Source organism: Thamnophis sirtalis, unplaced genomic scaffold (assembly GCF_051295495.1).
Source record: "Thamnophis sirtalis isolate CommonGarterSnake01/CBP01778 unplaced genomic scaffold, rThaSir2_p1.2 scaffold_4, whole genome shotgun sequence".
NCBI lineage: Eukaryota > Metazoa > Chordata > Lepidosauria > Squamata > Natricidae > Thamnophis > Thamnophis sirtalis.
Genome location: NW_028261384.1, coordinates 105,431,161 through 105,443,430, shown reverse-complemented (window position 1 = coordinate 105,443,430; position 12,270 = coordinate 105,431,161). Strand labels below are relative to the sequence as shown.

General features: G+C 40.2%; 1 protein-coding gene across 2 annotated transcripts in view; it reads right to left on the bottom strand.

Moving 5' to 3' along the window:
• Window positions 1–8,364, bottom strand: part of TRPM4 (transient receptor potential cation channel subfamily M member 4) — a 37,396-nt gene extending 29,032 nt beyond the window's left edge. For both annotated transcript variants that reach the window (XM_087713673.1, XM_087713674.1), the window contains exons 1-9: window positions 8,256–8,364; window positions 8,101–8,168; window positions 6,225–6,402; window positions 5,482–5,662; window positions 3,488–3,654; window positions 2,907–3,084; window positions 1,472–1,536; window positions 243–425; window positions 5–104 (exon numbers count right to left, since the gene is read on the bottom strand). In XM_087713673.1, coding sequence (XP_087569799.1) covers window positions 5–104; window positions 243–425; window positions 1,472–1,536; window positions 2,907–3,084; window positions 3,488–3,654; window positions 5,482–5,662; window positions 6,225–6,402; window positions 8,101–8,168; window positions 8,256–8,282 — 1,147 coding nt within the window. In that variant the 5' untranslated portion in view covers window positions 8,283–8,364. The remainder of the gene's footprint in view (window positions 1–4; window positions 105–242; window positions 426–1,471; window positions 1,537–2,906; window positions 3,085–3,487; window positions 3,655–5,481; window positions 5,663–6,224; window positions 6,403–8,100; window positions 8,169–8,255) is intronic.
• Window positions 8,365–12,270: the final 3,906 nt, after the last annotated feature.

Here is a 12,270-nt window from a genome sequence, read left to right as displayed (position 1 = left end):
TTACCTTTCACTAGAGCTTTAAGCAGGACAGTCTCAAACTCTTCCAAACCTTCTTGGTCTGAATAGACAGTCACCAACTCCCTCAGATTCCCAATGCTTTCCACCTGAAAAGAAGACATGTAGAAAAGTCAGTACGCTTATCTTGGAAGAGAGAGGGGGGAGGGAGAGGGGGGATGGACAGACAGACAAACAAAGACGGAAAGAAGAGGAGAGATGGAAAGGCATTACATATTAGGTCTTACCTGCTCAGCCAACTCCTCCAAGTCATGGTGTGGGAATTTTCCCTGCATTTTCTTCATTGCCAGAGTTTTCAGGGACTCTCCAGGTTGTGTCTCTTCCAACAACTCAGCCAAGCAGTCTGCTGCTCCCCCAGATCCAGCTACAAGGAGGCAGGGAATGGAGGCATGCACAGCCTCTGATACACGCTTAGGAAATGAACAAGACAGAAGCAACTGATGTTAGTCACGTGCACTTTAGGAAGGCGCTACAAAGGCAGCCTTCCTCAATCCAGTGTTTCATCTTCTCTGATCATCCCCAACCAGCTTCATCAACCGCAGCCATTCCTCATTGTCTTCCTCTTTGACCTCTGAATTTTAATTTGTTCACATCTAATCAGGTTCATTGCTGTTCTCAACTCCCATGATTTCACATCTTTAACTCTCTCCTCTCATTGTTATCATCTCACCTATCTTTAAGAATTCAAAACCTGGATATATATTTCCCTTTACACTTTTTTCCATAAGGATAATTGCTATCTCACATTTCATGATCCTTTTCTCCAACTCTTGGTTTGTTTCCAGAATGCCTTGTCTATAGTTGTCAGAATCTTTCCTTCCTCTTTGTTTTTTTTAACACAAATGAATTGCATCAGAGATTTTATGAGCCGAGGTGGCGCAGTGGTTAGGGTGCAGTACTGCAGGCCACTTCAGCTGACTGTTATCTGCAGTTCAGCGGTTCAAATCTCACCGGCTCAAGGTTGACTCAGCCTTCCATCCTTCTGAGGTGGGTGAAATGAGGACCCAGACTGTGGGGGCGATATGCTGACTCTGTAAACCGCTTAGAGAGGGCTGAAAGCCCTATGAAGCGGTATATAAGTCTAACTGCTATTGCTATTGCTACACACTTCCCCCATAGTACATATTCTATGCATAGGAAAACCAAAGTTTCTATCTTGGTCTATTCATTTCTTCAGTTCTTTGTCTTCCTACGCCAGCATATTTAGGTAACTGCAACTTTGAACAATAATTTTATTATTGCTTTCTCCTGAAATTAATTTTGTTCTCTCTCCCAAATTTTTTATGGAGCACTCTTTCACTGGAAAAAGAAGGTTACATTCCTTCACATCCAAATGTGTTAGCTTAACCCTCTTATCCTTGGAGTGGAACTATGGACCACTTCCCTAAAGTCTGACGATGAAACTATTTCTGTTCAAGACACTTCATCTTCTTCCACAACATCCCAATTCCTTTACCTTGAATATGGCTGAGTCCCCACTGATGAGCAGCAGCAACACAGGAATCTCAATGCTCCCTTCACCTATAGGGTGGAGGAATGGCAAAATGGGGGGAAATTAGTTAAGGGAACAGTGGCCAAACCAAGTCCGAGTAAAACGATCTTGGAAGTTCAAATGCAAACATTTTTTGCTACCACTCGGGCAAGAAAGTAAGGCCAAGATAACGATACCCTCAAACTAAGTTGATTTTGAGCTAAGTTGATGAATGACATAGATACATCATATTGTTTCTTGGCCTTAGTATGAAAGTGATTTGTCACTGCTTTCTATTGGGGTGCTTTTTTCCTACTTTTTCAGTCTTGCCTACAACAAGGGGATTTTCTAGAGTCTCTCATGTAAGTGGTGGTGCAGGCTCATCTCTTGAGCCGTGTGATGGCTCAAGGGTTAAGGAACTGGGCTTGTCAGCTGGAAAGCTTACAGCCCAGGTTTGACCAAACATTTGAGCAACAAAGTGAGTGCCCATCTTCACCTAGGTCCTGCCCACCTACCAGTTCAAAAACACACAAATGGCAAGTAAATTAACAGGTACTTGGGGAGAAATAGCTCTCACACTGACCACAGAAACATCTTCCGATAGCCTTGGCTCAACAGCCTTGAAACGGAGATGAGCACGGCCCCCTTTAGTCAGCACTGACTAGCTGAGTAAAATCTGCAGGGACTCCTTTCCTTGTGTAAGTATTATCCCAGTTCAAAACTGCCTAGCTTTTCAGGCTCAGTGCAGAAGAAAACAAATTTCTATTTTAAAAAGTTGATCTGGGGCATAAAGATATAGGGGAACAATCCATATAATTTTGAGTAAATATTCATTAACCAGAACAGCTCTCTGGTTGTGGTCTGCCTTGGGAGTAATTAACAGGATTAATATTTAGATGCAAAGTATATGTAATGAGGCTTGCCAGTACATTGTATTTCTTAAAGAATTGGAGGGTATCCTCCGATCAACAGGAAAGATAAACTATTATTGTAGACACAGTGGAGTCAGCAAGCAGATTAGAGTCAGAGATTTACAAAACAGGTGGGGTTTCTTCTCGTAAAGTAAAGATGCAAAAATGAAAGGAAGTGGAACCAGAGGAGAGTATAAAAGTTAAGTCTGGATGAAGTCTCACCTCCAGGCAGGCACCTGACCACAGAGCTTATACTGCATCCTGAGAAAGCTAGCTTTTTGGCCACATTTTAAAAGATGTAGAACAGAACACAGAAATCTGGTGACTTTCAAATATATTAAATTGCAATTCGTATGTTCTTTAGTTTTAGCTATCTAAGGGTTATAGAAACTGAAGTCTGATGCATCTGAAGATAAGAAAATACTATTAGTCTGTTGCAGGAAGCATGGTAAACAGGGTAACTTCCTGTTCCATGTTTTATGTTCCTGTTTATATAAGAAATTCCTCACCGCCAGCTCCCACTTTCTGCTGGGCAATATAGCGTTCCAAACGGGCTCGGAAGGCGGCCTCTCCGCCTGCTCTCCCCAGTGTCCCATTGTCCACCAAGAAGAAGGCAGAATGGTTGGCATCTAGAGGGCAGAAAGGGCTCACAGGGTTTGTCCTGGGGTAACGTGCTGGGAAGGAACCCTTTAGGATAAAAAAAGAAGCAGATTAATCAAACGAGGTAAAGACAGGCATTATTGTCTTTTGTCCCTTTGAGGTAAATTAGGAACTCAACTTTTGAGAGATCAAGAATTAAGTGGCAGATATAGAACATGCATTGCAAGGGGGGGGAATTGGTAAAGCCAGCACTGTGATAATTAATTGGATTAATTTAATCAAATTATTCAAATACATTTAAAGTAATTGACTCTTCATGTATTATTTTCCCATTTTTTATATTAAACGTGAGTGGGGGCTCTTATGGACCATGTTCCAGGAGGTACCCATGGTCTTAGGACCTCACCCTCCCCAATCTGTAACTCTGTGTTAAACTTCCCAGCCTTCATTCATTATCCCTATTAGCATTTCCCTTCTCCAGCCCGCCTACCTTGGGGTTCACAAGAGAATGGTGCTGTTCAACGATACCCCATGGAGCAATGCCCATTGCTACAACATGAGTGCTGCGGCTGGTACTAGCCATAGCATGGTCTCTCACTGCTTCCCCCACATACCGGCCGACACCATCTTGGAGACCACTTGTCATAATCCAGGCACCTGCATAGGAGCAATAAATACAGTAAGAACTTTATAAGCATATGGGCTAAATTAAGTATTATTCTTTTTTTTAATGATCACAAGACAGTTTAAGAAATTATGATGAAAAACATGATCAGACTTTTTGGCCACACTGTGAAATCCTAAACCAAGCTATCAGAATTATACCTGAACATTTCCTTTATTACTATCACACAGCTCGATCTGTTACAATAGCTCACATGACTGAGAAATGGCCGTGTATGACCATTAAACAAATTGCAATCTTAGTCCATGTTACAGTACGAACTCTTATCTCAAAAAGGTACCCATTAAAGGATCAATCAGGTTAGAACCAGCACCCACCCATCCATAGATTCAGCGTTATCTTTTCAAGCATGATTGCTATTACACAAACAGAAACTCCTCTATTATGCATATAAAAAAGGCACCCTTAAGGGAGGGAGAAATTTGTCCATGCAAGTGTGCTCCCTGCTGAATAATTACACTATCCCTCCACACCTTTCTTTACTCATGCAATAGGCTGTATCAGAAAAGTATTGATCAAATGCATACAATTTGCCAAGCATGGAACAAAGGTTACAGTATTTTTCCTGCACATCTTGTTAGTAGAAGCAGCTAGATCAAGCAGACATAATTAGCCACTCAGCAAACTGAAGACTTTATTGTTACAGTTCATAAATTAAATTCTGTATTATGCAATGTCCTAGAACTTGATTTTTATTCATTTTTTCCTCACAAAAAAATTCAAAATTTTAACCCTTTTGTAAATCCAATATAAGAAAGCTATCCTCGTCACTCTTTTAGTTTGTTATTAGCATATTCCTTTTAATAGTTTTATTTATATATCCAGTGTAGCACCTTTTTGCATATATTTTTATAGCCTTTCATTTTAAAAACCACTTTCAGATCAATTTCAATCTTGTCTGGTGAATCTTTTTTCTCTTCCACAATATCTTTTAAAAATTATCTATAATGGTAACATTCTTACAATCAACTTCTGGGTCCATTGTTCAAAAATACCCTTCAATGTGTCTTGTGTTAAGTATTTTGTTTCATTCTGCATTAGTAAGTCAAATTTAAATGTTCTTCTCTTTTAAGAGTAATGTTTAGATTCTTCGTGTTCCCTCGAGTGTTCAACCTTTCCATCCTATCATTTTTTTAAAAAAAAATAGAACATAACAGCACTTTCCCACAGGAAAGATTCTTATAAGAAATTTCAGAATCTTATTTCAAAGCCACCTGGATCCTTATTGCATTTGCAAGTTTACAAAGTCAACATTCTAATCAACCTTGGGCTGTGTCTAAATCAAGATTTAAAAACCTTAAATTTGTATTTTAAAACTTCTTTTGCTAAAAAAAAGAGAGAAAGAGAGAGAAGGAAATTCACCCAGTGCTATAAAACCCATCTTTCTGAAGGTTTCTAATAACTGCAAAGCAGTTAACCAGTAATTTCCATCTGTAATTAAAAAAACTATGCAGCAAAACAGAACAAGTCAGATTCGTATAACATTGAAAATACACTATTATAAAACATGCTAGATATTCCTATTCTTTTTATATTCAAGAAACCTAAACTAAGAAGCATGTTTACCTAGGTTTACCTAGTTGCTATGTAATATGCACACATATCTTTCAATAACCTTTCAAGAAAGCCTTTTCCCTCTGTTTCAATAGCAAAGATAGGCTAGCATACCCGACCATTGTTATTCAAATGTATCCCACGTCAAGCTAGCTATTGGCTTCCTTCAAAAGCTTCAGCCCCTTGTTCTGCACTGATGTTTAAAATGGTTAGTAAAATTAAATCAAACTGCAGGAAGAGATTACCTGTGCTTTGAGCTGCTTTAACCAGCCCCTTTCTCAGAACATCTTTGAGCCAGGCCCTTACAGGCCCCTCACCTTCACCTCCCACCACTGACACCACCAAGTTGGGGTGTGGGATTTTCCAGTGATGTGTTACTAAAGCATAAGCATTTGCAGGATCAGATGAGTCAGAGAGGCGAATGAACTGCAAGGGAGAACAAAGGATTAGACCAAAGAGGCTAGTACAAACCTTGAATAGTTTTATCTAGAGTCATCCATTTTTGTTACACTCCATGTATCTTACTCTCTGGACTCATTGTCTTTCTTCCTACTAGTCCTATATGACTTTGAGAGACTTTGCCAGATGCTCCTTTTTAAGAGGTCTGGGATATTTACCTGCAAAGATAGGCCATATGGCAATTCATTGCTATGAGCATCCATTCAAACAGCTATCTAGAAAGTGGCCAGTTTAACAACCAGGCACAAGATATGGTCAATACAAGGGTAAATTTGGCAGGTGGAAACAATGAAGGGAATCATGGATTTTCATCCTACTTCAGGATGTCACACGTCCTTCTGAGCTGCTCCTGCTTTATCCTGTAATATCCCATCATTGGGCCATCCTTGACTAAATATACCATCCTTCTTGTCATTACATTTAGGGTTGGGAAATAGTTGCTTTGCCTTTAGCTCCACAATCTCCTGCCATAATCCTAACTTCATCCTCTGGGATCCTTAGTTTAGCTCTTGTCCTATCACGAGCTCACCTTGCTTGGTCTACGGCCAGTGCCTAGAAATTCTATCTCCCCATATGCATCCGTTGGCCTCTCTGTGGTATGTTGTGCTGAGTCCCATTTGCTGACAATGGCTGCTCCAAAAGCATCTTCTATGGCTACTGATGTATGGTTTTTGCGAGGGCTGCCACACTGGCAGAAATCGGAGGCACTGTGAAACAGATTGATGGAGAAGGGATCAGAACAAGGTTGCACCTATAACTCTGAGACCCAGTATAACAACTTGAGGGAGATGGGTGGTTCAGAAATATGAAGTATCAATAAATGAATAAACAAATTCTCCTTTATCTTTTACATATTTTAATGCTCAGCGGAGTGAGGTTTTTCTTTGGGAGGGGGTGTTCTGTTGTGTCAATGTTGAATCTGGGAGAGTAGTCCCTGCATTTTGTTTAGCAAGATTTTGGAACTGGTTTGCCATTGCCTCCTTCCTAAGGCTGAGAGAGAATGACTGGCTCAAGCTTATTCAGCTGGCTTTGGGCCAAAGATAGGACTAAAACTCACAATCTCCCAGTTTCTAGCCTGGTGTCTTAATTACTATTGCAAACTGGCTTTCCAGTTTGCTCAGTAATTCAGTAATGTTCAGATATAGGTAACGTATAGTAATGTTCAGATATAGTCAGGGGGGAATATGTGTGTGTGTGTGTGTGTGTGTGTGTGTGTGTGTGTGTGTGTGTAATGATATAGAACAAACTCATGGCTTTGTAGACATTTGGCTCTAGTTCCTGGCATCTCTGGCTACTGGCCAAAATGGTTGATGCTGAAGGAAGTTGGTGTCAAGAATTTGTGAAGGTGAACAAATCCCTTATTCATGATATAAGCAAATTGAATGATATTCAGGAAGGACAAAGAATTTGGCAAATTTGGAAATTTAAAGGAACAATGTAAGCTTAACTTCAGAAAAAGAAGATTCAAGATGGACCTGCTCAGAAAGTGATATTTGGAATATAAACAATAAAAGAAATGACAAAATACACAAAATACATATTTAGGGAGCTATGCAATGTAATGATGTTTATGGGATAGGATAATTTTTGCCAAATATAAATACCGGTACTTCAATCTGAATGTTACTGCACCTTCTAGCATCTTTCAGAGATGTTCATGCATTTTAAAATGTAATTCAACAACTTCAGAAAGAGAAGGGAGTTAAAGCATTACAACAAGGGCAGAGGTGAAAGAGAGTCATGGATGAAGAAACAAAAAAGGTACTAGGAATTGAAGCCATGGGAGAGTGGAAGTGGCAGGAGGCAGAGAGAACAAGAGAGAGCAAAACAGAGGGAAACTGTGTGGAAGGCTGGTTAGAAATAGAATTTTATTACCAAAAGACAAGATGACAAGATGACATTTCACATTGCCATTTAAAAATTCATTTAATTTGCATCTTGTTTAGGCATCAACAAAAATCATTCTCCATGTCACCTGACTAAAGCTGATTGTTTTAGGAAGCCAATATAAGGATTCAGGCACCCACAACTCTGTTTTCCAAAACAGAGGGATGCCCAGGGAAATAGTAGCTAACGTTCTCTCACAACTCACTAGCCAGATCCTGAGGCAATGCTTTAATTCCAAAGATGACTAAACCAATGGTGAGAAAGAGAAAATTACTGGAATAAATCATGGCACGTAGGATGCCCTGCATATATTGAGCCAAATGTTCTACCCAGAGTTTAGCAGTGCTGAAATGTAAAATATGGTTAGCATGAGTGAAGCTCGTCTCGCATGGGGATCAAAGTGCAGTTTTGAGAGAAAAACTAGAAATGCTAAACTGTAAATGAGCCTCAGAGGGTGTTAGAAGTGCCCGCTTACATATATTTCAAAGAACAGAGAAAGAAAATCAAGCTTTACTCACCCTATATCACTAGGTTGCTCAATGAAAGTTGTACAGACTTTCTTCTTGAAATATTTGGGGATCCATGCCTGGAAATAAATCACAGTTACTATCAGCATCTTCCAGAGATTTAGGTAACTCAATCCACACCAAACATCTGACTGAAGACCCAATACCTGATCTTTATGGTTGGAAGTGGCCATGGAGCAGAGCAATCAGTCACAGCCACAGGCTGCTTGGAGCAGAAGTCCCAAACCACAGTGCCTACTGTCTAATCTAAACCTGTGTGTGAGTGAGAGAACAAGCAGGAAGAACAGTCTCCAAATCCAGCCTCTTGGCAGCAGTACCGCACCCTATGCAGGAACTTGTTGAACTGGATAAACACCACCCAGTGGGTAGAATGAAGCTCCCCAAGAGCTAGATTTTCAACAGTTATCTGCCTAGCACTATTTGTATTATTGATGGGTCTGTGTGTTTGTCAGGGTGTGGGCACTGAGATGTTCAACAGTGAAATTCTACTTTAAAGTCCTCTCAATGTTACCCAGTTCATACCTTCACTCTGCCATCTGCAATTTTCATATTCATAATAGGGGGAGGAAAGGAGCATTAGGTATGCTCACTGCCTTGAGTTATTTATAAAAATAATAAGGGTGGGATTTTAAAAAAATCTAAAAAAATATGTTAATCGGCTTCTTTCTGTACAGGCAACAGATGTGCTAGAAAGTCTGGAAGTGTTTTTCTTCCCCTGCATTTAAACAATCAAGTCCTGTAATTTGCTTTAATTGGGCATGGAGTGTTGAGCTATTAGTGGGTGGAGAACTGAGGTGAATTGGTTCATTTTGGAGGTTTTCTCTCTTTCTGTTGTCATTTCTAATTCCTCTGAGGGTGGGAGAGATTTGCAGGATATCACATTGTTATTGCAAATGGAAAAGGACGACAGTAAAAGCTTTATAGCAAGGGTTGGGCTTTATTTATTTATTTAATCAATTACACTCACTCTAGGGCGGTATTTCTCAACCTGGAAATTGTATGATGTGTGGACTTCCCCAGCCAGCATATTTCTATTTACTTCTTTCTTTCTTTCATTCTTTTTCCTTCCTTCCTGTTCTTATCCTCTTTCTCCTCCTCCTCCTCTTCTTTCATCTTTCTTCTTTCTTTTCCCTATTCAAGCACTGACCTTATGCATATGCACCTATTTAAATGAATAGATATGTAAACAAGATATAACTGCTATATAATTTGAGTAGAAATAAAACATAGTTCCCCATCATTTTGAGAGCTGTAAACAGGTGCCCAGTTCACTTTGATTTTTGATGGATTCCCTGTGTAATGTCAAGTGGGAAATTCTAAGTTTCCCTTCTTCAAATTCTGTAGTTTTAAACCCCAGCCTTGAAGTGGGAATTCTTCAAATACACTACTCAAAAGCGACTGTTTAACATCCCCAAGAAGATTGTCCACTGCCAACATGCATGTACCTGCCCTGACAAGGAGTATTAGTAGCACTATCAGATAAGCTGATCCCCCGTTCGCCACTCCATTTTTAAAAAGTGTGTGGGATGAAGGGTTAACAACAGAGGTGATGTTTTAGGAAGTATATGAACACTATAGAGAGGAAATGCTTTCAATAAATTATCCTGTCCTACAAAAAGTATTGGTTATTAAATGCTAAGTTATTAATTAACATAAGGGCAAATGCATACCAAAATCTGGAGGGAAAGGCTTCAGCTTTCCATAATACAGGATTGAGTTCTTACTCTAAAACCTTTATTCATCTCACCTTTGAATGCTTGCTCTGAAACAGGGTTCAGGCATGTTTTTCTTTCTTTCTTTCTTTCTTTCTTTCTTTCTTTCTTTCTTTCTTTCTTTCTTTCTTTCTTTCTTTCTTTCTTTCTTTCTTTCTTTCTGACAAGTTATGGAAAATATGCAAAACTTGGCTTTTGGAATTCTTTCTAATCCTGCTGAAACAGGTCAGGGAAAGGAAGATCTTAAGCAAAGCCATTCCCACCCAACTTACTCATCTTTGGATGATTTCAGGACTACAGATACATTTAAATATGAGGAAGAAGAAATAGATATCTATATACTACTATAATTCCTGTAACCTTTAACTGGGTGAAGCAATGGACTATAAGCCAAAACGTTTTGAACCAAGGTGCCTTAAATGGGCTTATAGAATGTGTCCAAAATCAAGGATCCATGGCTCCCAAGAAATTGAAATGTGACAAATTTTATAAAACATTTTATGACATAAATATTATCATAAAGCATATTTATGTCATAACATGGGATTGATCCCATGTTTTTGTTATTTTAATGTCTTATGTTTTAATTGGTTGTGTATTTAAATGATTTTATAAATCTTTAAATCCTTGATTGAGAGCCATTTAGAGTCGGTAGAAAAATGTATGGCTATATAAAAGTTATAAACAAACAAACAAACAAACAAAAAACAAATATCCTGTGTTCATATTTCACTGTGCTCTACAGTTTAACATAGGCTATTTTGAAGATAGATAAGGTAGATATATCTCAGATTTTTCAGTGAGTATTGTACACTAGAAGTTCTGTCATCATTGAAAGCATTTAGAAATCCAGTAAAGAAATGTCTCTGAATCTATGACTCAACAGGCATGGGTTGTCTAATCTACATACTACTAAAACTCTGATTCCTGTAACCATTAACCAGGTGAAACAATGCGCCATAGGGCAAAACCTTTAAACCAAAGCATTTCAAATGGAGTAACAGAATGCACAGCATGATGACTGTGGGATTAAAAATTTGACATGACAAATTTAAAAAAATGAACAATATTATCATAAAGTAGTCTATGACATAATACAATATATAATACAACATATCCTATGCTGACATTTGACTATAGTATACATATCAACACCTGTTATTTTCAAGGCAAATACATCCCTGAATATATTGCAGTCTTTCAGTGAAGGCTCTGCATTACATTTTGTGTTATTGTTGAAGGAAATAAAGAATCAGATAAGGAAATATCTCCGAAAGGATGATCTAAAGTCATGATGGCGAACCTATGGCATATGTGCCCGAAGTGGCATGCGGAGCCATGTTGTCTGGCACACGCGGCATCGCCCATTCCTCTTCCAGGTTCCTGGCACACATGGGCACACAATGATCAGCTGGTCTTCCATTTTCTGGCATGTGCATGCAAGCCGGACAGCTGATCAGCATGTGCGCATGTGCGGCAGTAATTGGAAGACTTGCTGGCCAGTGTGCATACGTGCGCTGGAAACCAAAGTTCAATCAGAAGCTCCTTTCCCTGGTCACGGCCCAGATGAGCAAACAAAGTTTTTGTTCGGTGCCGAAAAGGTTCGCCATTACTGACCTAAGGCGTCATGGATGGATTGTCTAGTTCAGGGGTGTCAAACTCAATTTCACTGAGGCTGCATCAGGGCTGTGGTTGACTTTGGGAATGAGTGGGTGTGGCTGACTGGGTGGGTGTGGCCAGCTTGACACCATTCCCCAAACTGCTGGCATGTTTCCTCTTCACATTGCATAGTCCGGGCTGAAGCAATGCAGGCTGTCTCCTTACATTTTCCAGGACTGCCCCACAGGCCAGATCCGACCACATTGCAGGCCAGATCCAACCCCTGGGCCTTGAGTTTGACACCCCTGGTCTAGGTGCACATATAATTATCAACCTTTATTTGTCAAGAGAAAGTTGATAGTATATTTGCAAAATGGAGTCCTGGAGAGCCTTCGGAATCTGCCAGAAATCCATCTAAAAAGGTCCCCTGGGAGGACTGGAACCCAGGGAACATGAGAGGGCTAGTCATCCGGAAGAATTGCCACTTCTGAGTGATCCCGAATGGCGTAATCCTCAGCGGCCACGGAGTTACTTGCTTGGAGGGGGAGATGGCGTCGCTGCGCTGCTGACAGCTGCGTTCTCATCTGATTTCTTTGATTCTATCCAGCCAAGCGGTGAGCCTTGGGGACCCTATTACGGACACTACCACTCATCATCACTCCGGAGGAGTGGGGAGCTATCTATTTGGACCTGACTGGGTTCAGGCGGATCGGGCGGCCGGCTGTGGTTGCCGCCACCGTAGCCCTCCTTGGATGCCCCCCCTCCCTCCATCTTGCTTGCCTCCCTCGCGGTCGCAGCCTCTCCCCTTTGCTCCTCTGCGTGTCTGAGTTTTATACTTTAACAAACTTTT